This window comes from Schistocerca gregaria, chromosome 6 (genome assembly GCF_023897955.1).
Source record: "Schistocerca gregaria isolate iqSchGreg1 chromosome 6, iqSchGreg1.2, whole genome shotgun sequence".
Taxonomy (NCBI): domain Eukaryota; kingdom Metazoa; phylum Arthropoda; class Insecta; order Orthoptera; family Acrididae; genus Schistocerca; species Schistocerca gregaria.
The window spans coordinates 125358045-125385195 of record NC_064925.1 but is presented as its reverse complement, the minus strand read 5'-3'; the positions used below and the strand labels follow the sequence as shown (position 1 = coordinate 125385195).

Here is a 27151-nt window from a genome sequence, read left to right as displayed (position 1 = left end):
CTACCAAGCGCACACTACATGTTTGATAGGTTCCCTGACGTCATCGCTTACCTGATTGTCCAAGCAGGACACACTTATATGGTTATCTGTTCACAGTTTGAATGATTATACCGTGATTTAGACACAATAGGGGAAATAGCGGTTTGTTGCTTTAATTTTGGACACCTATGTAATTGAGGACGTAGGCGATAATTGGTACTCTGGAAGAAAATGCTGGCACTGGATAGGAATTCGTGGGGGGGGGGGGGGGGGGCGCATAAAGAACGACGAAAAAAGAAATCCAGTCTCTTTGTTCCAGAACAGTTTCTACCTTCTATGGCTCTGTTTTATATACTATGTCTATTCTTCTAGTTATCGTTTTCTTCATACTCCTTTCCTCGTCGTTTCCGTGGAGGACCTCATTTCTTATCAGTCCACGTAATTTTCAGCATCTTTACGTAAGAATAAGCCTCCAACACAACGCTACCCTGTCCCAAGTTTAAACTATGGAAAAAATATCTCATCCATCTACTAGTTTCGCGTAGGAATGACTGTTTCATTAAATTTCGGGTGTTTAGGCAAATAAATTCGACTTCTTCTATTATTTTGGCCCAGTAAAGTTCGGCCGTCTCCAGAGTGAGCTAAAAGTCTTTCGGCTCATTCTATAGATTGCCGAGCGGTATAGGGCCTAAATATTAGATGGAGTGGAACTTACTTGGCTGCATCCCGAAATTTAATGGAATAGTTAGTTGAGTTTTGTACGGTCAATAATCTCCCGCCTGTTACGAACCTACCATTACTATAAAAAATGGGCTAGGTAGGCAATTATAAGTTACTTAGTATGCATATTGAGGAAAACATAAATTTAGAAAGCCATATAGTGGATATCCTAGGACGTTTAGATTCGTATATTTTTGCCATAAGAATTATTTTCAACTGGAGATACAGCAATCAGAAAGTTAATGTTTTGTAGATTTTCATTCAGCGATGCCATATGCGATAATATTCTGGGTTAATTAGTTACTTGCTTACATAAAAAAATGTTCATCGTACAAGAGAAAGTAATTGTAATTATTAGAATTAGGGTTTTCTCAAGTACATCTTTCAAGCTTCTATTTAAGCAGTTGTGAATATTAATCACATTAATATTAATATTAATTAATTAGTACAAATGCTCACTTATGAAATGGTTTTACCTGCACTCATTTGTCCGACAGCAACAAGAATACACAAGTAAAGTACTAGGAGGAAAAATTATCTGCATTACGCTTTAATGATCTAACTTTGTTACAGAAAATGTTGAAATATGCAGTTGTATAACTACTTTATAATTTACCCTGAGAAATAAAATGACTGGCAGGTGAAGTTTCTTCAAAGAAAGAGTAAGGATGCTTCTATTTAGCAACTCCTTGTATATAACAGCTGAATTTTTTAATAGAAATATCAGTCTTTTCAGACGAAAACCTCTAACAGCTAGCCGGAACAGAAGAAAATAGAAGCATTTGAGATGTGATATTACAGAAAAATGTTTGAAAATTAGACGGACTCATAAGGTAAAGAATGAGGTGGTTATCTGCAGAATAGCCAAGGAAAAGAATATATGGGAAACACCGACAAGAGGAACGGAAAGAATGATAAGACATCCGTTAAGACATCAGGGAGTAACTTCCATGGTAATAGAGAGACCTATAGAGTACAAACTGCAGAGGAAGACACATACTGGAATACATCTCGCAAATACACTGGTGTCTAAAATTAAAGAAACAAAAGGAAATTTTGCGGCACCTCTGGCAGCAATAGGCGTCTTCTCTGGTGTGTCCTTTGTGCCGTACAGTACCATTTTTGACTGTGTACACATCGATTGTGAATGTCGAACTACCAAGCGCACACTACATGTTTGATAGGTTCCCTGACGTCATCGCTTACCTGATTGTCCAAGCAGGACACACTTATATGGTTATCTGTTCACAGTTTGAATGATTATACCGTGATTTAGACACAATAGGGGAAATAGCGGTTTGTTGCTTTAATTTTGGACACCTATGTAATTGAGGACGTAGGCGATAATTGGTACTCTGGAAGAAAATGCTGGCACTGGATAGGAATTCGTGGGGGGGGGGGGGGGGGGGGGGCGCATAAAGAACGACGAAAAAAGAAATCCAGTCTCTTTGTTCCAGAACAGTTTCTACCTTCTATGGCTCTGTTTTATATACTATGTCTATTCTTCTAGTTATCGTTTTCTTCATACTCCTTTCCTCGTCGTTTCCGTGGAGGACCTCATTTCTTATCAGTCCACGTAATTTTCAGCATCTTTACGTAAGAATAAGCCTCCAACACAACGCTACCCTGTCCCAAGTTTAAACTATGGAAAAAATATCTCATCCATCTACTAGTTTCGCGTAGGAATGACTGTTTCATTAAATTTCGGGTGTTTAGGCAAATAAATTCGACTTCTTCTATTATTTTGGCCCAGTAAAGTTCGGCCGTCTCCAGAGTGAGCTAAAAGTCTTTCGGCTCATTCTATAGATTGCCGAGCGGTATAGGGCCTAAATATTAGATGGAGTGGAACTTACTTGGCTGCATCCCGAAATTTAATGGAATAGTTAGTTGAGTTTTGTACGGTCAATAATCTCCCGCCTGTTACGAACCTACCATTACTATAAAAAATGGGCTAGGTAGGCAATTATAAGTTACTTAGTATGCATATTGAGGAAAACATAAATTTAGAAAGCCATATAGTGGATATCCTAGGACGTTTAGATTCGTATATTTTTGCCATAAGAATTATTTTCAACTGGAGATACAGCAATCAGAAAGTTAATGTTTTGTAGATTTTCATTCAGCGATGCCATATGCGATAATATTCTGGGTTAATTAGTTACTTGCTTACATAAAAAAATGTTCATCGTACAAGAGAAAGTAATTGTAATTATTAGAATTAGGGTTTTCTCAAGTACATCTTTCAAGCTTCTATTTAAGCAGTTGTGAATATTAATCACATTAATATTAATATTAATTAATTAGTACAAATGCTCACTTATGAAATGGTTTTACCTGCACTCATTTGTCCGACAGCAACAAGAATACACAAGTAAAGTACTAGGAGGAAAAATTATCTGCATTACGCTTTAATGATCTAACTTTGTTACAGAAAATGTTGAAATATGCAGTTGTATAACTACTTTATAATTTACCCTGAGAAATAAAATGACTGGCAGGTGAAGTTTCTTCAAAGAAAGAGTAAGGATGCTTCTATTTAGCAACTCCTTGTATATAACAGCTGAATTTTTTAATAGAAATATCAGTCTTTTCAGACGAAAACCTCTAACAGCTAGCATGTAGCGTTATAAATATGTTCCATCGCCTTTTTTGCTCATGGTTTCTATGTTCGTTCCGTTGACAGGTTTCGTATAGAAACTTTTAAGTGAATATGATCTATGGAACAAGTAACTGATTCTCACATACCATCCTCTTCTTTACATTCTCAGAGATATTAATACTCAAATTGAAACCCATGTTTGATGCCTTTAGCGAAGTGAGCCTGTCCCGCTTTCCTTGTCATACACTGATGTGGCAAAAGTAATGGGATCGCGATATGCACATTTACAGTTGGCGGTGGTACCGTTTACATTCCGTTTCGTAAATCCTTAGGGTATTCAATATTCTGAGATCTGGCTGAGAATACCAAATTTTAATCACTACCTCTCACCGCGCACAACTCAGCGGCCGAGACTGCGTAGAATTATGAGTGCTAATAGAAACGCAATACTGCGCGAAATAACCGCAGAAATCAATGTGACACGTACGTCGAATGTATCCGTTAGGACAGTGAGGCGAAATCTGGCGTTAATGGGTTACGGCAGCAGAAGACTCATGCTGGTGACTTTGCTGGCCGCAGCAGCTCTCCTGGTCTCGTCACCATATATGCTGGACGCTAGACGACTGGAAAACCGTGCCTTGGTCAGGTGAGTTCCAATTTCAGCTGGTAAGAGCTGATGGTAGGGCTGTGTAGCGTAAGATCCTAGAGACCATGGGCCAAAGTTGTCAACAAGGCATTGTGCAACGTGGTGGTGGCTCCATAATGGAGTGACGTGTGTGTTTATATGGAATGGACTGGGTCTTCTGGTCCTACCGAAGTGACTGGAAATAGCTATGTTCGGCTACTTATAGACAATTTACAGCCAAACAGCGACGGGATTTTTATGGATAATAAGGTGCCATGTCACTGGGTCACAATTGTTCGCAAGTAGTTTGAAGAATATTCTGGACAATTCGAGCAAATAATTTGGCCAATCAGATTGCACCACATAAATGCTTTCGCCATTATGGTTGGCTATACAGGCAGCGTAGCTCATTACTTCTGCAGGAGACTTCCAAAAACTTGTTAAGCCCATGACGCATAGATTTACTCCACTGCGCCGGGCAAAATTAGATAAGGAACGATACTGGGAGGTATTTCATGAATTTTTTCACCTCGGCATACATCATTTTGCTTCCAAGGAAGCAAACTTCCTTTAATTCGTTTTCTGCGTGGTACTTCTCATTAATTTCTTCTTTCTTTGGTTTATCTTCGATCGCATTCTGAGCTTATTAAACTCTCCACAGTCACGCCAGATTACAGCACAGACCAACTGAAGTAGCCATAGAAACACTACTGGCCATTAACGTTGCTACACCGCGAAGATGACGTGCAACAGACGCGAAATTTAACCGACAGGAAGAAGATGCTGGCGCCGGTGCCGACACCTACAACGTGCTGACATAAGGAAAGTTTCCGGCCGATTTCTCATACACAAACAGCAGTTGACCGGCGTTGCCGGGTGAAACGTTGTTGTGCTGCCTCGTGTAAGGAGGAGAAATGCGAACGATAACGTTTCTGACTTTGAAAAACGTCGGATCGTATCCTATCGCGATTGCAGTTTGTCGTATCGCGACATTGATGCTCGCGTTGGTCGAGATCCAATGACTGTTAGCGGAATATGGAATCTGTGGGTTCAGGAGTGTAATACGGAAAGCCTTGATGGATCCTAACGGCCTCGTATCACTAGCAGTCGAGATGACAGGCATCTTATCCGCATGGCTGTAACGGATCGTGCAGCCACGTCTCAATCCCTGCACGAACAGTTCGACGATGTTTGCAGCGGCATGGACAATCAGCTCGGAGACCATTGCTGCGCTTACCCTTAACGCTGCATCACAGACAGGAGCACCTGCGACGGTGAACTCAACGACGAACCTGGGTGCGTGAATGGCAAACGTTATTTTTTCGAATGAATCCAGGTTCTGTTTACAGCATCATGATGGTCGCATACGTGTTTGGCAACATACATTGGAAGCGCGTATTCGTCATTGCTATAATGGCGTATCACCCGGTGTGATGGTATGGGGTACCACTGGTTACACGTTTTGTTCACCTCTTGTTCGCATTGGCGGCACATTGGGCGGTGGACCTTAAATTTCAGATGTTTTACGAGCTGTGTCTCTACCCTTAATTCGATCACTGCCAAACCTTACATTTCAGCAGGATAATGCACGACCGCATGTTGCAGGTCCTTCACGGGCCTTGCTGGAAACAGAGAATGTTCGACTGCTGCCCTGGCCTGCACATTCACCAGATCTTTCACCAATTGGAAACGTCTGGCCAATGGTGGCCGAGCAACGGGCTCGTCACTATACGCCATCACTACTCTTGATGAACTGTGGTATCGTGTTGAAGCTGCATGGGCAACTGTACCAGTACATGCCATCCAAGCTCTGTTTGACTCAATGCCCAGGCGTATAAAGGCCGTTATTACGGCCAGAGGTGGTTGTTCTGGCTACTGATTCCTCTGGATTAATGCCCCTACATTGGGTAAAAATGTAATCATATGTCAGTTCTAGTATAATATATTTGTCCAATGAATACCCGTTAACATCTGCATTTCTTCTTGGTGTAGCAATTTTAATGGCCAGTAGTGTAACAGAGATAGAAGATCCTAAGTCAGAGCCAGGTATTGCTTCACGAGTTCTATGGCACAGCTTCCCAGGTATCCTTGTAGTGTTTTGGCTTTAAGTCCGTTTCGAAAGTACTTCGCATCTCTCTGATCTCCTCGGCTTGCAGAGTGCTGGCCGGTGTGCAGGTTGGTGGCTCCCTGATGCTGACGGCTCTGTACGTCAGCGAGACCGCCAGCGACGAGGTACGGGGCAGACTGGGTTGCATGCTGCCCCTGCTGTGTAACAGCGGCAACCTGTTCGCGTACGTGATCGGCGCCTTCCTGCCTTACTACACCGTGCTCTACGTGAACCTCGCTCCTGCAGTCATCTTCATCATCAGTTTCGCCTTCATACCTGAGACGCCATATAGGCTGGCAACCGTTCATCAGTATGAGCAGGCGAGAAAGGTAATAACTGCTTGAGGATTGCCTTTATCTATTCCACAATATAAAGACAAGTCGTTGTTTACCGTTGTCACCTAAAATCTTGAAAATTGCTTGACCACTTTACTTCATACGAGCTTTGTCCAGAAAGTAATTTGTCTCTAGTAATCAGTCGCTAGGAAACCACAGTGAAATCAGATACATTTTACTTGCAAAAGTTAGCTACCCTTTCCAGATACTTCTCTACATAGTCGCCGCTCCGACTTCGATATTTGTCGGAGGGTTATACCAAATTTCCAACACCATCGTCATGTCAGGCAGCCGCCTGTCTTTCCGATAATTCTCTACGCTCGTCTATAGCGCGTAGCCTGCGCCCAAGTGTTGTCTTCGTACCCAACGTTTCATGTAAACAGAGATGATACTCAGGAAGAGCCAATTAGGGCTGTGTTGTGGGTGATCGAACACTTCCCATCGAAAAGGCTGCAGCAGCGTCTTCACTGACCCTGCAGAGTGCGGCTCAGGATTGCCATGAAGACGGAAGGGCGTGGCAGTTGTGTTAGATAGGCTGCATTCATTAAGGCGGAGCCTCTCAGCGGGCCCTCCTACTTGGCGGGAGACATCGTTGTTCTAGGCACCTTTACTCGCTCACAGTGCGCTCACAACTGAAAAGAGCGTCTTGAAGCGATCGCCGGACATACTAGAGACACTAACCAACACATCTGTGTAAAGCTTCATTGGGTTTTCACTGTAATGTCCATATCACGACCGATCGGAAGTTACTTCCTTGTGAACCCTCGTATTTTTACACGGTACTCTAATAAACATTTGGATGGACATGGGCATTGGTTGAAACAAGTGCAATTACAGACATTTTTACATGTTGTATCGTAATATGTGCACACATCAGATATTTATTGGTTTTCCTCTGTCTTCCCACAAACATATCACAAACTTGACGACCTGATGTTTTTTTCCATGACGTACCTGCACTTCAAGTGAACCACACCTGGGAGTATAGACGATCCGTTTTGCATCCATGCGCCCACAGTTCAACGCCTGAACTGCTGCCCAGAGGGTATCAGCATTAATTGCTTGCTCTTGCCACCTGTATGTGGAGCTACTACCCGAGCTAAAAAGAATTCAACTTGTTGTAGCTATAATTATTAGTCTGCAAATGACATAAATGCTTATATAATCTTGTTCAGTTCACCATCCTCAACCATCAGTGGAAACACTCATATCTGCTCTTACACGTGGTAAAACCTATATAAAGGGAAAATTGATTAACAATAATCTCGGCGAGTTCTTGACCGACTTACTTCAAATTTTTACACGATTCTCTAGTAAATATTCAAATGGACAAGGGCTATGAATTTTTTAAACAACTATGTGAATGTTTTCTATTAAAACTGAGTGCGAGGAAGAAAATCATGTGCTACGCTGTGCTGTAAAAGTGAACAGTTTCGTTCTTTCTCACAGTCAATTTCAACTACGGAAACATGGCCATGGCACTTAACCCATTAGAAAAATTGTTTCCTCCAAATAATTTTCCTCCTTAGACACAATTGTAATGATAAAACACTAATGTGGTGTATATTACTTTGTTACTAAACAATCGTAAATTTTACTATTTCATATTTTATTCAAAAGAGATCACTTTTAAAATTTATACACTAGAATGTCACATACAAAAGAAGTGCAAAATGTCCTGTTTTACGCCATATACTGACTACCAAATTGGCAGGAACTGTGATGTGGTATAACTGCAGTTGTGCTAACTGTAATCGCGGGTTTAGCAATCTAGTGTTAAACAAAATTTGTATACTCGACTGTGTGCTGGTTTGTTTTCTTCCTCTCTCTGTCTGTTTTGACGGGGAACAGGAAAGTTACATATATGGCTTATCAGCTTATCATCAGAATACTACTGTTGTTGTTGTCTTCAGTCCTGAGACTGGTTTGATGCAGCTCTCCATGCTACTCTATCCTGTGCAAGCTGCTTCATCTCCCAGTACCTACTGCAACCTACATCCTTATGAATCTGCTTAGTGTACTCATCTCTCGGTCTCCCTCTACGATTTTTACCCTCCACGCTGCCCTCCAATGCTAAATTTGTGATCCCTTGATGCCTCAAAACATGTCCTACCAACCGATCCCTTCTTCTAGTCAAGTTGTGCCACAAACTTCTTTTCTCCCCAATCCTATTCAATACCTCCCCATTAGTTACGTGATCTATCCACCTTATCTTCAGTATTCTTCTGTAGCACCACATTTCGAAAGCTTCTATTCTCTTCTTGTCCAAACTAGTTATCGTCCATGTTTCACTTCCATACATGGCTACACTCCAAACAAATACTTTCAGAAACGACTTCCTGATACATAAATCTATATTCGATGTTAACAAATTTCTCTTCTTCAGAAACGCTTTCCTTGCCATTGCCAGTCTACATTTTATATCCTCTCTACTTCGACCATCATCAGTTATTTTACTTCCTAAATAGCAAAACTCCTTTACTACTTTAAGTGTCTCATTTCCTAATTTAATTCCCTCAGCATCACCCGATTTAATTTGACTACATTCCATTATCCTCGTTTTGCTTTTGTTAATGTTCATCTTATATCCTCCTTTCAAGACACTGTCCATTCCGTTCAACTGCTCTTCCAAGTCCTTTGCCGTCTCTGACAGAATTACAATGTCATCGGCGAACCTCAAAGTTTTTACTTCGTCTCCATGAATTTTAATACCTACTCCAAATTTTTCTTTGGTTTCCTTTACTCCTTGCTCAATATACAGATTGAATAACATCGGGGAGATGCTACAACCCTGTCTCACTCCTTTCCCAACCACTGCTTCCCTTTCATGCCCCTCGACACTTATGACTGCCATCTGGTTTCTGTACAAATTATAAATAGCTTTTCGCTCCCTGTATTTTACCCCAGCCACCTTTAGAATTTGAAAAAGAGTATTCCAGTCAACATTGTCAAAAGCTTTCTCTAAGTCTACAAATGCTAGAAACGTAGGTTTGCCTTTTCTTAATCTTTCTTCTAAGATAAGTCGTAAGGTCAGTATTGCCTCACGTGTTCCAACATTTCGACGGAATCCAAACTGATCCTCCCCGAGGTCTGCATCTACCAGTTTTTCCATTAGTCTGTAAAGAATTCGTGTTAGTATTTTGCAGCCGTGGCTTATTAAACTGATAGTTCGGTAATTTTCACATCTGTCAGCACCTGCTTTCTTTGGGATTGGAATTATTATATTTTTCCTGAAGTCTGAGGGTATTTCGCCTGTCTCATACATCTTGCTCACCAGCTGGTAGAGTTTTGACAGGACTGGTTGTCCCAAGGCCGTCAGTAGTTCTATTGGAATGTTGTCTACTCCGGGAGCCTTGTTTCGACTCAGATCTTTCAGTGCTCTGTCAAACTCTTCACGCAGTATCGTATCTCCCATTTCGTCTTCATCTACATCCTCTTCCATTTCCATAATATTGTCCTCAAGTACCTCGCCCTTGTATAAACCTTCTATATACTCCTTCCACCTTTCTGCCTTCCCTTCTTTGCTTAGAACTGGGCTGCCATCTGAGCTCTTGATATTCATACACGTGGTCCTCTTCTTTCCAAAGGTCTCTTTAATAGTCCTGTAGGCAGTATCTATCTTACCCCTAGTGAGATAAGCTTCTACATCCTTACATTTGTCCTCTAGCCATCCCTGCTTAGCCGTTTTGCACTTTCTGTCGATCTCGTTTTTGAGACGTTTGTATTCCTTTTTGCCTGCTTCATTTACTGCGTTTTTATATTTTCTCCTTTCATCAATTAAATTCAAAATTTCTTCTGTTACCCAAGTATTTCTAGCAGCCCTCGTCTTTGTACCTACTTTATCCTCTGCTGCCTTCACTACTACATCCATCAGAGCTACCCATTCTTCTTCTACTGTATTTCTTTCCCCTATTCCTGTCAATTGTTACCTTATGCTCTCCCTGAAACTACGTACAACCTCTGGTTCTTTCAGTTTATCCAGGTCCCATCTCCTTAATTTCCCACATTTTTGCAGTTTCTTCAGTTTTAATCTACAGGTCATAACCAATAGATTGTGGTCAGAGTCCACATCTGCCCCTGGAAATGTCTTACAACTTAAAACCTGGTTCCTAAATCTCTGTCTTACCATTATATAATCTATCTGATACCTTTTAGTATCTCCAGGGTTCTTCCACGTATACAACCTTCATTCATGATTCTTAAACCAAGTGTTAGCTATGATTAAGTTGTGCTCTGTGCAAAATTCTACTAGGCGGCTTCCTCTTTCATTTCTTAGCCCCAATCCATATTCACCTACTATGTTTCCTTCTCTCCCTTTTCCTACACTCGAACTCCAGTCACCCATTACTATTAAATTTTCGTCTCCCTTCACTATCTGAATAATTTCTTTTATTTCATCGTACATTTCTTCAATTTCTTCGTCATCTGCAGAGCTAGTTGGCATATAAACTTGTACTACTGTAGTAGGTGTGGGCTTCGTATCTATCTTGGCCACAATAATGCGTTCACTATGCTGTTTGTAGTAGCTTACCCGCATTCCTATTTTCCTATTCATTATTAAACCTACTCCTGCATTACCCCTATTTGATTTTGTGTTTATAACCCTGTGTTCACCTGACCAGAAGTCTTGTTCCTCCTGCCACCGAACTTCACTAATTCCCACGATACCTAACTTTAACCTATCCATTTCCCTTTTTAAATTTTCTAACCTACCTGCCCGATTAAGGGATCTGACATTCCACGCTCCGATCCGTAGAACGCCAGTTTTCTTTCTCCTGGTAACGACATCCTCCTGAGTAGTCCCCGCCCGGAGATCCGAATGGGGGACTATTTTACCTCCGGAATATTTTACCCAAGAGGATGCCATCATCATTTAATCATACAGTAAAGCTGCATGTCCTCGGGAAAAATTACGGCTGTAGTTTCCCCTTGCTTTCAGCCGTTCGCAGTACCAGCACAGCAAGGCCGTTTTGGTTAATGTTGCAAGGCCAGATCAGTCAATCATCCAGACTGTTGCCCCTGCAACTACTGAAAAGGCTGCTGCCCCTCTTCAGGAACCACACGTTTGTCTGGCCTCTCAACAGATACCCCTCCGTTGTGGTTGCACCTACGGTACGGCCATCTGTATCGCTGAGGCACGCAAGCCTCCCCACCAACGGCAAGGTCCATGGTTCATGGGGGTGGAATACTACTATGGAATCTGAATTGTGTGAAACTTTGTGGATTAAAACTATACGAAATAGTTTAAGCGAATTCCATTAATCAAGTTCGTTGGCTATAACAAATAACAAAGCTCTAGGTCAGCGATAGGTGGGAGAGGAAATGAACAGAGAGTGGAGATGGGCCTAGAGAGGGAACGAAGAATATGGATAGAGTGTGCGGGAGGTATTGGACGGAGAAATGGTGACGAGGAGAAGATAAACAATGAGAGGGGAGAGGAAGAGATGGACAGAGAGAGAAGGAAGAAGGAGAATAGGACGTATAGCCAATTCCTTTACACGTTTAGCAATTGTGAAACATTGGCAGGTTTGGTAGTGTTCTTACAAAAACAATGCCAGAAAAACATTTACTGGTACAAGTTATGTTAATGTTGCGCGGTGCCGGGGCTATCAGTGTATTTAACACTAAATTCTTCTAGAATCTACGAATGTAAATGATGCTCTAAGCCCCCCCCCCCCCCCCTATTCTAACTACGACTTTCTCTGTTGCACATGGATTAAAAAGAAAAGCGAACTGACTGTGATCTACCCTGCAAGTGGAGTAGAAAAGAGTTTGGCACCTGCAATAATTTCATTTGATAAATAAGTTAAATAAAGGAAAGTTTCATTAACATAGTGACAAATGATAGGGTTGCTCTACCGATTAACAGAATGAATGTTCTGTCCAAAATAACAATATGATTTATTATAACACAAAATAATAAACAAAAATACATGAAACATTTACAATACATCAAATTGGCTCAAACTGGATACTCAAATAAATGTTGTGAAGGTGAAGCTGTCCCTAAACTAGATTGTGATATTTATGACGAAGTGGTATGTGGAGCCAGTTTCTTGCAACTCAAGTCTTAAGAGAGACACACAGCCAACCCATCATTAATTACTGCCACATTAGTGAGACCTCAGACAATGAACACCCAAGACAGATCAAAGTTAGAAAAGACAAACAGGCGCGCTCTGCTGAGCTCGGATTGTCACATAGCAAAATTGCCTGCTTTGCTGGTGCTGCAGACATACATTACCAAGCTATCTTCTTAACTGCACGGACAGGATCTGGAATACCGGAGGCGATGGCTGGTTGCTTCGACGTCCCATCGTGGTGATGATAATGTCGCAAGTATAGCCCGAAACAAATTGTCCTGGCCTGGTTGTTACAGACTGAAGACTTCCTAGCCATACAAATGCGCTTCTGAGGGAGACGAAGAAGACTCGCTACACAATCACTGACGGTACAGTGATTGATTTAAACAAGCCAAGTCACACAGCAACTCCGATGCAGTCAACTTTAGCCTAAATTCCTCAAGACAGACAACATAGGCTTCTTGTATACAGAACGCTCAATTGCTAACTGTACTCGGAAAGTTACATTGAAGTCGAAACTTCAGCAACTTTGTCAGTTACAATTAAATAAAAGTATATTAGGCAGCCAAAGGAAGGCAGGCTATCCAGAGCAGCGAGAGCTCAGTCTTTTAGCCTATTCCGACCGAAAGGCGAGAGCCGAGTACCACAAGAGCACCCGTACAAATCGAACACAGAACATTCCGACCCCACGACAGTGGCCGTGGTTAAACGTTCCAAGCAGCAACTCGAAAACCGGCGGAAAATTCCACTCTATTGCCGAAGCACTACCATTTCACCAATGGAGATTCTTGGTGCCAATTTCTGCGCTGATTTTGCTACGTCACGAAGCTATGCCCTGAGCAAACCAATCATAGTTACGATTTTGCAGAAAAACCCGGGCATGTGCCCGCCAAGACTGCCTGGGTACACAAGTCATTCCCACGCCTCGCTGGTAGCCCGCCAGAAAGTGTTTTCGCTAAGTTTCTCCGAAGTAACGGAACCTCTAGCCCAGCTGTTCCTTCAGGCCTTGCGGGTGCGTCTCCGCCGCTATTATGCCAATTTCGGTGTCTGGAAAGCATTCACTCGACTCCCTTACACCCGTCGGCTTAACCCTCTCAAGATCAGCAGAGCCTGCCTGCCACTGGACCACCCGGGTGACGAGAGACGCAGCGTGGGAAGTCCGCGTGTGAAGGAATAGCAACTTTTCACCGCATGCAATTAGAGAGGAAGATCGAATTAATCAGACTAAGATAGAAATATGAGATGGGGCTCATGCCACCTCTCAATGTTTCACAAAATATTGCATTTTAAATACACTTTTGTATGCTTCAAAAAAATTGTTGAGCGCTAATCCTGTAGAAAAGCGCTCTACCGTTAAGGCAGTCTGACAAATATTTTAAGAAAATTTCCTAAATTTTTCCATTTTTTTAAAAGTAATGTTCTAAAAAACTGCATCGCCCCAGGATTCATCTGTAACGGCCCGAAACGGCATTTACCCAATGAAGGACTACAAAACAGTTCAAGCAGCTTGAAGAGTTTTCATTCACTGTGAATTTCACGAACTCGTAAGATCTTTTTAGTAACAAACGGTCTGAAGATTCTTACATTTCAACGATGTACTCCTTTATCTATAGCTGCCCTGTGTACAAAATGGTAGAAAATAAAACAATTAAACCATCAGTACGGTCTGAAGATGTTATTTATACTGATAAATGTTAGAAGGGGATGGAAACGTTTCGGTAAGGCTCTTAGTTTCTTTATCGAAAAGATTAGTCTACACACTACTTTTTAATCGCTGATTTTATGTAGCACGTTGACTGCTTCGGAAATCACGGAGAATTCAGCATATTTCTACGTCACTCTTCCCTTCATAATTAAAATTTGAATTACTAGCTCACCTCTTGCAGTCATTCTTCTGCTAAATGGTGGACTGTGGCTGGTTAAACACAGTGCGAACACTCCACCGAAACGCCCAACTCACACAGTATTTATACACACATTGTTGGCCTTGACCACCAAGGGCGAATCTCCTGTGAGTCTTGACTTCACAAACCCCACACGACGAAACAAATTGTCCAATATAGGGTAAGCTTCAAGCACTTCATACTGACAGCATAACTGACAGAAAAGCCTGTATGGGCGTGATATGCATACTTGAAATAAATACTTATTAAGTAAAAATCGCAGCCCGTCACATATGTTTGTCGCAAGAAACATTCCATCCATTACGAAAAGCATAACAAATTAAACCTTTATCTTACTAAATGCTGTGATAGGAAATCAGATTGAATTGGAATACACCAATCTAACCATTAACCCACAGCCAAACCTGTTTGCACATAGCGTATTGATTAATCAATAGGAAGACCAAGATTAAGTATTTTGTTACAGGTTGTAAGTTGGAGTCCTTCGTGGAAAACCCGTGCATTTAGCACATCCCAGAAATTGCGAGAAGAAAAGTAGGATCCAATCACGTCGGCTCAGGGCAAGATAGTGAACCACTGGCAGATAAACCATAACTGATGTTCATTGGCATTACACACACATAACAAATACTAGGAATGTGACTATCTCGCTCCCCTGTATTTTAAAAATGCAGCACAGGTCGCCAACAAAAATGTATTTCCAACTAAGTAACATATGACTTTCATAACTAATATCAGAAATCACTCTTATATTAACATGTAGAAAACACCTTAAGTGTTAATACAATTATAAAAAGCAAAGCAACGCTAAACAGTTAAACATACCAACTCTCGTCCGTAAGAAATGTTTATTTACAATAACATGACGCAAGTCTTTTATATTTGACTTCTTATTATAGAACTGGATCTTCTGGTGTGGATACAACCCTCTTATTCTGCCTGAACTTGAAAAGCTGAGTTAATAATGTCCTGTATGCTGTATACATATGATTTCATGGTGCAGGCCATAGAAATTCCCACTTATTCGTTTTCTCGGCTGTTGGGAAAATTTAGTATGATTGAAAACCAGGACTATATCACCGCCTTTATAGTCACAGATATGAGTAACTTCTCTATAAAAATAGGAATTACTTTGGTTTTCTCTCTTGGCTAAGTTTACCAATGCATGTATGATGTTACCAGTACAAGATTGGTTATGTCGTACTGGTTCTGGAATGGAATTACACTCTTCATTAACTTCTGAGTCGTCAAACAGCAGCTCATGTTGTTTTTAAACTGTTGTTGTGGTTGGCAGCAAATCGTTAACTACCCTCTCGAAGAGTTCAAAAGATTCTGATAACTTAGTCTGCATATGGCCTCTTGCTAAGTAAGAATACATAAATCGAATCAATTCATTGATATACCATTCGACTGAACTCCGTTCCGGATGTTATTTAGAAATCAAAGCCTTATTCGATTGTTCCAGAAAAGTTTCTCCAGTTGTAGCTCGCAAATAATGTGTCATTGTCTGAGAGTGGCCCCTCAGGCTTGTTATCTCTCACAGAATAATAAGGTTGTCCGCATCTAGTAAGATGTGGCAAAAAAGGAAACTATGTGAATCGAAGTATGTATTATGGAAGTATTTTCAAAATTTGGTGAAATGATATGAAATTATGAGTTTCTCTACAGAATCGGTGAGGAAAGAAACATTTATCAAACACTGAACATAAGAAAGAATAGGGTGTTAGGGCAAGTGTTGGAGCGCATCCAACAAATAATTGAAGACGTTGGTTGCAACTGCTGCTCTCTGGAGAAGAAATTGGGAGGGGAAGAGGATTCGTGATGTGCCACATCAGATCGGTCAGAAGACTGACGACGAAGGAAAAAAACCTCTTTCTTCCAGAAGCACATTTCTTAGTTATCTGGTCACGGAATTCAGGTGGCATTTGTCACAAATAGCTTTAGTTCGTTGTATTAGCGTGTTTAAAAATTCTTTCTTTTGAGATGGAATTTGAAACTTTTGTGCGGCTAGATATTTATTAGTATGTATCGGCTTTTGGTATACAATGTGGCCTGGAATTCCACAAAGAAAACATTTAAAAATGATAATTTACCTTTCCTCTCCGTCCCAGTTGTGAGCTTAACGTTAAAGTGCATTCTGTGTACATAATCAAACAATAGGCGATGAATCTGAATACCATGCGGCCAGATATCTGTAAAGCATTTATTCATGAATGTTTCAGATCCTCAATCCAAATTTTGTTTGATAAGCCATATGATCGCACTTGTGTTAATAAACGTTGACGTGGTGCAGATCAAGCTACTCTTGGTAAGTCAAGGAATACTGCATATGCCTGACGGCGTTGATCAAAGGATTTCATGATATCGTATGTGAAAGGCACAGGGCAAAACATCGCACACAGTAATGTCAGTGGGGCGGTTTGTTAGGACTTTCTGTGAGATGGCTGTGTGTCCTTTGTCACAGGCACTGAGGTGGCTGCGCCGTGGGATCTCAGACGAGCAGGTGGAGCGCGAGATGGAGCGCATACGGTCATCGCTGGTTGCAGACGGCACGAAGGAGGGCAGCGCTGGACGCGTCTCGCTCAGGGAGATCTGCTCCAGGGCCTCACTGAAGGGCTTCGCTAACGTCATCGTCCTTTCGGCCAACTTGCAGTTCTGCGGCTCCTATGTTGTACTCAACTACGCCGTCATGATGTTCGACGAGGCTGGAGGATCTGTACCTTCCGAGGTGGCAACAATCGTTCTAGGCGCTCTGCAGGTGCGTTACGTTCCTCAGTACAATAACTGATCAAATGTGTCTGAGCAGCTATTAATGAACGCTAGTATAGAGTTTGTCCACCGTCCTCCTTTATGACGGCTCAAACATTGCTGGTGAAACTTCCAAAAAAATGGTTCAAATGGCTCTGAGCAATATGGGAATTAACATCTGAGGTCATCAGTTCCCTCGAACTACTTAAACCTAACTAACCTAAGGACGTCACACACACCCGTGCCCGAGGCAGCATTCGAACCTGCGACTGTAGCGGTTGCGCGGTTCCAGAATGAAGCGCCTAGAACAGCTCGGCCACTGCTGCCGGCTTGAAACTTCCACTAAAGAATCTAAATATCTGTACAGGAATGGCCCGCTATACTTCTGAAATCGCCAAGACCAGAGAAGGTAGTGAAGTTAGACCCGGGGGACGAAATTTTGTCAACTATCCCAGTCGCGCTACTGGAGTGCCACTACTATTCTCCCTTCTACAGTATACAAGTATTTTCCTGCATGGGATACCAGATGCCCATATCTGTTTCATACTTAATCACTCCACTCCACTTTCACATTAGATTAGATTAGGTTCAGTTTTTATTCCATACATCTAAAAATGAGGTGAGTGTGGAAAATGTCAGAAAGTATAATATAAAAACCATAGAACATTTTAATATAATACTCACTTCCCTGATAGTTTGTTAGGAGATTGTCAGAATTGTGAATACAGTACAGTAAAATGGAACTGGTAATATTTATAGAATTAATACACTCTCAGACTGAAACAGTTATGCACTTTTGATAAATTTATGATACACAAAATACCTAATCCTGACTGTTGTGACTAAATGCTGTCAGAACTGAAATCTAAAAGCTATTTCTACTGAATAGTCCCTGCTAAGATATTCATTTGTAGAGTAAAAGGGATGATTACCAAAAAGTCATTCAAACTCTGTTTAAACTGCGCTTTATCTTAACCCAAGTTTTTAATAGCTTCTGACAATTTATTGTAAATGTGTGTTTCTAAAATATTGGACCCCTTTTTTGGACAAATGTAAGTGATTTTAGGTTTCTATGTAGACTGTACTTATTCCTAGCATTGATACTAGGAATTGAGTTATTGGCTGGAAAGAGAGACATGTTATGTACAACAAATTTCATTATAGAATAAATATACTAAGAATTCCTTGACAGATTTCTACTTTATATTCCCGAATTTACGCCTCAAATGATTCTTATTACACGCTTTTACACTCTAAACATTTTTGCTCCGATTCACGATTTACCCCAGAATACGATCCCATACGACCTAGTAAACGGAAAGTAAGCCAAGTAATCAAGATTTTTTTATACCTACATTTCTTACAACTGATATCATTCACATTACAAATGCAAACTTGTTAAGGCTCTTCAGTAGATCTGTGGTATGTCTTTCCAACAGAATTTCTTGTTGAGTTGTAATTCCAGAAATTTAACATTGTCAACCTCTTCTATCTGCATGTCTTCGTATGTTGTACATATGATGGAAGTATATCTCACACAGATTATCAACTGCGTATAGTGCTACATTTCAAATTTTAATGAGAGTGAATGAGCTTTAATCCATTTATTAATGTCAGTGAAAATTTGATTAGCATCCATTTCTATATCTGTACATGACTTGGTATTTATTGAAATGTTTGTATCATCTGCAAACAAAACAAACTTATTATATCGCAATGTAACAGACAAGAGGTCATTACTGCACACAGGAGAAAGCAGCGGATCAAGATGGAACCTTGAGGAACACCATATGCAATTAGTTAACAATTAGATGGAGATTGATTGCTCACTCCAAAAGTATTTTGGAACGACACCTTTTGTTTACTGTTAGTTAGATGAGAACTGAAAAACTCTGCAGCATTGCCAGTGACACGATAATACTTCAATCTACTTAAGAGAATGCTGTGATTCACAGAGTCAAAGGCTTTTGTTACTTAACAGAAAATGTCAGTAGCCTCTAATTTGTTGTCTAATGAATTAAGTACATTCTCACTCTGCAAGCAAATAGGGTTCACAACATCGAAATCGTTAAGGAACCAAAACTGTTACTTGGACAATATAGTATTTGCAGTCAGATGCTTAAGAAGGCGCTTGAACCCAATCTTTTCAAATAATTTTGAGAAAGAAGTGTAACGTACCTTCTCTCTGATTTTTTTGTTATTGTAGTTGTAGAGATATGAAATTATTGCAGCGGTTTGCTTGGTCAGTCGTACTTCGGAATTTTCTGACATTAAATGGATCCCGAAACTTGCGTAATAAATACTTCGCGTGAAGTGCGATTTGCGGCATAAACAAAAATTAATTGCGGAGATGCAATCCAAAGAATGTTAACAGAAAAGCTTTTGAACTATGCGCAAGACTGACTAGACACATTCAGAGGGTCCGTACATTCGCGTACGAGTGGTTGCAATCTGATGAGAAAGACCTATCGTAAATTTTTTTGTGTAAAATAATTACGTCGTAGCACACTCGGAGATTGCCAACGTACAATCAGGGTAGAGGCACGTACTTTCTATCATTCCCCTGTGACCTGGGTAAAAGAATAGCGATTATTTAAATTTAAGAATATTTATTTTTCAATCGGACTCCTATTTTTTATACGAAAAGGAAGATTGCAGGTTCTGAATGTCTCGGCAAAAACACATCTAAATGAATCTTAGCGGCCACCAAAGGAAAGTAGTGAGCACAATCACGTACCTCTATTGTTGAACAGCGCCGTCGTAAAGATCGTCGCCTCCATCTAAAATTCGCCTTCTCGAATTAACAGAATAATTTGTACTCCATTGGCATGGAATTTAGGCTTTATTTTGTCAGAAATTATAAAAGACATTTTCCATTATTTAACACCATCATTTAACACACGCATAGATACGAAACTATACAGTACGCCTTTACCCAAGCACATCAGAACAAAATGGTAGTTAATACTAGAAGTAATAAAAGAAATTAGTCCTTTGTCTCTCAATGATAAAAAAGTTTTTTAGAGTATTTCTCTGGTATGACAGTCGAACAAATTTGCTTCTTGTATCTCTGAGATTAAATTACAACATTTTTTAGTTCCTTTTCAGACGAAAAAAGCGAAATTGGTCGATAGTTCGACGGTATCTGTTCTTCTCCCTTCTTGTAAAGAGGCTTAATTTCAGCACATTTTAGCCAGTCTGAAAATATTCCACTGATAAGAGACTGATTAACAAACAGTTTAAGGTATACCTCGACTCATATGAACACTCTTTAATTAACTAAATTGCTGTGTTATCATAACCACTAGAATACTTTGACTTTCCGGATATAAACTGATTAGAGCTGTTTCCTAGAGTTTGCACATGGTGGAGAAAATCACCCTGTATAAGAAGTTGAAAATGAAGTGAAAGTGCCATGCGAGTGTACACTACCCTCCACCCAGACATAATGTTAGAACGGGTAGCCATGTACGTTCCCCCATTTAATTACGAATTAAACTATAGAAGTACAATCAATTGACCATGTACTTGTACTAGATAGAGATTGATACGCATTGAAAACATGGTAATCACTAATTTTGTTTTATATTTATGAATTATGTTATTATAAACAGCAATTAGTAGATGAATGTATTCAACAAACCATGAAGTTGTATTCTGTATATGCAGCAGAATATTTCAATAGTTAAATTGATCATTGTGCCTCACTGGAGTAACAGATGTTATGGCCTTGCACGTGAGAAAGCACATACCTGTCCCATAATCATAATTTGTTAAGACATGTTGATTAACCTGGTTATACAGCCACTGTCATCAGTTAATAGCAAATTAAAACTGTACGATTTACATATATGCATCGAGTGCACATTTTAATTTATTATTTTAATTGTATACAGCTCAATGCTGAAATCATAAAGTGAGTGGATTTTGAATATTAACTGTTTCATAATTTTTGTGCCTGTAAGATAAGACATTTCGACAACAGCAGCAATAAACTACGTACTATCAGCTGTGTCACACACTTTAATGTTCATATTCTAAGACAGATGACATATTGGGTATATGTGCACAGTAACAGTACATTTCAGAATGAGCAAGAATTCAATAATCAAGTAGGCAGATGAATAGGCTTGATTATATATTGTTATATTTCTGTGGCAGTATAATACGTACATATAGGGAGTTACAAAAAGGTACGGCCAAACTTTCAGGAAACATTCCTCACACACAAATAAAGAAAAGATGTTATCAGGACACGTGTCCGGAAACGCTTAATTTCCATGTTACAGCTCGTTTTAGTTTCGTCAGTATTTACTGTACTTCCTCGATTCACCGCCATGATTTCATACGGGATAATCTACCTGTGCTGCTAGAACATGTGCCTTTACAAGTACGACACAACATGTGGTTCATGCACGATGAGGCTCCTGTGCATTTCAGTCGAAGTGTTCGTACGCTTCTCAACAACAGATTCGGTGACCGATGGGTGGGTAGAGGCGGACCTATGTATGGAGAGTGCTACGGGAGAACCAGTTGTTTCCGTACCATGTACAGCGTATGCTGGCACTTTCAGCAGCTCATTGGCCTCCACGGGTACTCTTCTGCGATTGGTTCATCCAACAATGTGTCAATCCTCATTTCAGTGCAAATGTTCTCTTTACGGATGGGGCTTCATCCCAACGTGATCAAATTGTAAATTTTCACAATCAACATTTGTGGGCTGACAAGAACCCGCGCCCAATTGTGCAATCACGTCATCAGCACAGATTGTCTGTGAACGTTTGGGCAGGCATTGTTGGTGATGTCTTGATTCGGCACCATGTTCTTCCACCTACGCTCAATGCAGCACGTTATCATGATTTCATACGGGTTACTCCACCTGTGCTGCTAGAACATGTGCCTTTACAAGTACGCCACAACATGTGGTTCATGTACGATGGAGCTCCTGCACATTTCAGTCGAAGTGTTCGTACGCTTCTCAACAACAGATTCGGTGACCGATGGATTGGTAGAAGCCTCCACGCCCTCCTGACCTCAACCCTCTTGTCTTTTATTTATGGGGGCATTTGAAAGCTCTTGTCTACGCAACCCCAGTACCAAATGTAGAGACTCTTCGTGTTCGTATTGTGGACGGCTGTGATACAATACGCCATTCTCCAGGGTGCATGTATCCTCGCTAACGGAGGACATTTTGAATATTTCCTGTAACAAAGTGTTTGACGTAACGCTGGTACGTTCTGTTGCTGTGTGTTTCCATTCCATTATTAATGTGATTTGAAGAGAAGTAATAAAATGAGCTCTAGCATGGAAAGTAAGCGTTTCCGGACACATGTCCACATAACATATTTTCTTTCTTTGTGTGTGAGGAATGTTTCCTCAGTCACCTAACGTTACCGCTGGATATATTCCGTAAACCACATCAAATACTGAAGAAATCGATTCTTCAGACCGAACGTTAGGAGAGGGGCTAGTGAAATTGTTTAATACAAACCATACAAAAATGCACGGAAGTATGTTTTTTAACACAATCCTACGTTTTTTTTAAATGGGACCACGTTAGTTTTGTCAGTACTATTGAACATATAAACAAAGCGTCAACTTTAGGTTACAATGCAACAAACGGCACTGATTACGTATTTGTTTATATGTTCAAGAGTGCTAACAAAACTAACGTGGTTCCATTTTAAAAAACGTAGGTTTGTGTTAAAAAACATACTTCCGTGCATTTTTGTATGGTTTGTATTAACCAATTACACTAGCCCCTCTCCTCACGTTCGGTCTGTGGAATCGATTCGTCAGTATTTCATGTGGTTTACGAAATATATCCAGCGGTAGTTTTAGGTGACTCACCCTGAATATATATATATATATATATATATATATATATATATATATATATATATATATATATATATATATATATATGGTAGGAATAACTTTTTTATGAGTTTTAGTCATTGTATACACTTCATTGCTACAGAAGAATGCTGAAGATTAGATGGGTAGATCACATAACTAATGAGGAAGTATTGAATAGGATTGGGGAGAAGAGATGTTTGTGGCACAACTTGACCAGAAGAAGGGATCGGTTGGTGGGACATGTTCTGAGGCAGCAAGGGATCACCAATGTAGTATTTGAGTGAAGCGTGGAGGGTAAAAATCGTAGAGGGAGACCAAGAGATGACTACACTATGCAGATTCAAAAGTATGTAGGTTGCAGTGGGTACTGGGAGATGAAGAGGCTTGCACAGGATAGAGTATCATGGAGAGCTGCATCAAACCAGTCTCAGGACTGAAGACCACAACAACAACAACAACAACATACACTTCATGGAGAGTTTGTTTCCTTTTGTGCACAGGTCTCATGTATAGTATGAAACAGACGAAACTCAGTCAAGAACCAAATAACCGGTACAGATTTGTATTGGAAACGCAGTTTTTAACATTGATAAAAATCCAACACTGCATACACAAAATATTTTCAACAATATGGTGTTTCGTGTACGTATTTTATTAACCCTGTATGTTAATACATAATTTCTAAAATAACCTAGACAGTCACGCCCTCAGTACCCTAATATTTCGGAAAGAAATATTGTACAAATGTTTGTAAATCTTTACTTTTTACTTGTTGTCTTTGTTGGAACAGGTAGTTGGCACTGTAGCTTCCGTGGTGGCGGTGGACCGCCTAGGTCGACGACCCCTCCTGTTCCTCTCTAATGGGGTTGTCGGGACTTCCGTCACAGTCATGGGGGTCTACATGTACCTCAAGCAAGATACGCAGACGGACCTGTCTTCCGTCGGGTGGCTGCCCGCCACATGTCTCTCGATATACATCCTGATGCTGTCGTTTGGACTGAACTCACTGCCACATGTGGTGGTCTTGGAGATCGTGGCTCCGAGGATCAGAGGTCTGGCCGCCATAGCTACATACACAGTGATCGCTGGCACTGCGGCCATCATGACCAAACTTTATCCAGCGATGTCAGAGGCAATAGGAGCTTATGGTAGCTTCTGGTTCTTCGCAGCTGTCTGTCTGACCTGCGCTGTCATTGGGTGGTGGTTGCTGCCAGAAACCAAGGGACGACCTCTAGAGGACATCCTAAAGGAACTCAACGGTTCAAAGGACGTCATTGTTAGCAGCTCCAAATGAAGTGCTCTAAATGTATCACAAATGTCTGAGAATGTGTCACGCTACATCTACATAATGTTTAATCCCCTGTGTGCAGTTTTAAAATGTAGGGGAGCATTATACTATTATATTGCCTCACGAGCTGAAATATGCTTCTTGACTAAAGATTTGACATATGGTCCTGAGCTGTGTTCTTCACCCGTCGGTTTGACAAAGCTGTTCATATAGCTACTGATATAAACAAGAAATGGTCTCAGCATATGATATCGTCCCACGTTCTGCTCCCCAGATACCTCTTCAAAGTCTTCATCTAAACTGCCCACCACTGAAAATCTGAAAATATACTTAAGACTTAGGGTGAGTAGAGCACTCCAGTATGCATACTACAAATGTTTCATATCTGAAAAAGCTTTAGTATCGCAAGATTTTTATTTGCTTTCTGCCATTGTAAATAATTCACTTTGAGTGTTCTGGGACAAACATAAATGACCACGCTGTACAAGTAGTGACTAAGGCCTTTGACTATGTGTTCAAGTTTATCTGTCGTTCTCTTGCTCACCACCTCAGTTGTCCATCGGTGGGGCATTCTTAACTGGGACATACTAAAGAAGAGTTGATGTTTTAGAGAAGGAGAATTGATAACTTTGTATCTGAGAAAAGTTATATGGAATACTTAACTATGGAGATTAAAATTTATTTGTAAGCATTTGTTATTTGATTCTGCTGATAGAGAAGATTCCTTGAAGGAATTTTTCAAGTAATCAATGCGTCTGCAAGAATGAAATGTTGGTCAGAAGAATTGAAGGAAATCTTTGTCCCTTAGCTAACTGCTAATATTGATAACTAGTATTGTTTGAGCCTTTTGTTAACGTTACATCACAAGTAGTGCAATTAATTTAAATCTCTATAATTTTTTTAGTAATAAGAGAATTTTATAATTTTTTGCGTTTCCTAAAGTTGGAGAATATTTTTGACAATAATTAGAGTATAATTTTTCAAGAACGACTTTCTTTAAAGTAAAACCCTCCTCCATATTTCTTACTAAAGTTTTGAATATTTTGTTTTGTGTGCATTGCACCTTACGCCGAACCCAGCCACACATTGTTTCTGACCGGTATAAACAAATTTTGCAGTGAGCTGATTTTTTTTCTTTACCTGCTGCATCTGGTGATTTCTATCTGCTTTCAAGAACGTCAGCCCCACAGATACAAAACAATATGCTGACAAGGGAACCTCCCCCCCCCCCCCCCCCCCCCCCCGCCCATCAGATTAAGCGATAAGATAGCTTAATGGATAGCCCGTCAGAAACGGAACACAGATCAAGCATGAAAAAAGGAAGAGGTTGTACTGAATTATGAAAAAAAAGCAAAATAGAAACAGTGAGTGATCCAAGCTTAAGAAGCAAAAAATTGAGAAGTGTGTAGGAGCCATGATGTCATAGTTAAGTGGTTACGGTCACGGTGTTCATAGGCAAAGCGGGCGAGCCGGGTTGTAAATTCTCAGTGCCTTTTTTTCCAGTCCGTTCATTCACTGAAATGTTTGTTCTCTTTCTCTAGTCTTGGTAGTTCTCACACCATATATTCTTTATAGAATATAAATCATATGGTAAGAATACATTACCGTCACAAGTAAATCTGATGAACAGTGGGAGCAAGCGAGAGACCGCATAGACGTCTCACAGGAATGAAAACAACACATAAACGGACGTGAACTATGTCACAACAAGGGAATTCAAGAGTCAAAACTCCCAAAACGCAATGCAACTTCAAAAGTATTAAAAACATATGTTTTGACAGAGCACAGAGAAACTGTGTGATGGCGGAACTGTTGCTTTCATTAGCTGCAGATTGTGTGACAAACTATTATGTTTTCATTATTTCCTTGGAATAGATCACATTCACATTGATACTCACTCACCAACTTAGGTCATGTCGTATGACACCCGTCTGTGACACAGCAGACTTATTTTCCGGTGGAGGTTTCCGATGACTTGTCGCCTTGTCATCAAAGGTTTACGGTTTCCATTCGAAAGCCACTTCCTTTTGGCTGCTAATAGAGTAGTTGTGCAGACTCAACTTTCATTATCGATCTCTTCCTGTCGCAAATGGACGTTACAACGCGGCACTGACACAAATTAGGAATACAGCGAACCGCGAAAAAGAGTGTAGCTTTGAAAACGGCTCGCCAGCGTTGCAGTCCAGCACGGGGAAATCTTAACCTTGATGCCGTCGCTTCTCTTCTGCACTTCTTAAGCTTGGACCGTTCATTGTTCCTATTTTGCTTTTTTTGTCACAGTTCAGTACAGCTTCTTCCTGTTTTCAAGCTCAATTTGTATGAGACCTCTTACCTCTAAATCTGAGAGGGGTGCGATGGGGAGATTTTATTGTGAGCATATATTAAGTTACTTTTACATAAGGGCAGATCGCACTTTGTATTCTTGTGATGAAACAGTTTGTAGTCAGAATTATCGACTGTTGTGCTGAGGTATCAGTTTAATATTACAGTAAACACTGCGGGTAATCTCAGTAGTTGTTTTTCTTCTGCGTAGAGCCATATTTTTCAGAAACTGCACGTCATATCATGTAACTTTCATAATATACTTCACTATTGAGTTTTACTTAAATGTTTTTCACTGAGTGATCCATTACTTACTCTTGGCATTCAAATATATTAATTTTCGTTATTTGAAACTTAGTATATAACAAAGCTTAAAGTTTTGTTTCATGGCAATGTTCATAAGCACAACAGAGGGCCAACGAACAGCCAGTATTATTCAGCAGTTGAATACGATGTCTACATAGAGCATACGTTACAGCAAGAGAAAACTTTTGAAAAAAGGATAATCTATACTTCGTTTCTAGATAATTTTTATAGGAAGCTTACAGCATATAGGTAGATAAATGCTCTATCCACTGTCTT

The 27151-nt window shown here is 40.4% G+C and overlaps 1 protein-coding gene across 1 annotated transcript in view; it reads left to right on the top strand.

The window, feature by feature from the left end:
* LOC126278014 (facilitated trehalose transporter Tret1-2 homolog) overlaps positions 1-25231 on the top strand; it is a 41637-nt gene extending 16406 nt beyond the window's left edge. The window contains exons 3-5 of the mRNA XM_049977723.1: positions 6080-6359; positions 16817-17110; positions 23750-25231. Coding sequence (XP_049833680.1) covers positions 6080-6359; positions 16817-17110; positions 23750-24253 — 1078 coding nt within the window. The 3' untranslated portion in view covers positions 24254-25231. The remainder of the gene's footprint in view (positions 1-6079; positions 6360-16816; positions 17111-23749) is intronic.
* The last annotated feature ends 1920 nt before the right edge of the window (positions 25232-27151 follow it).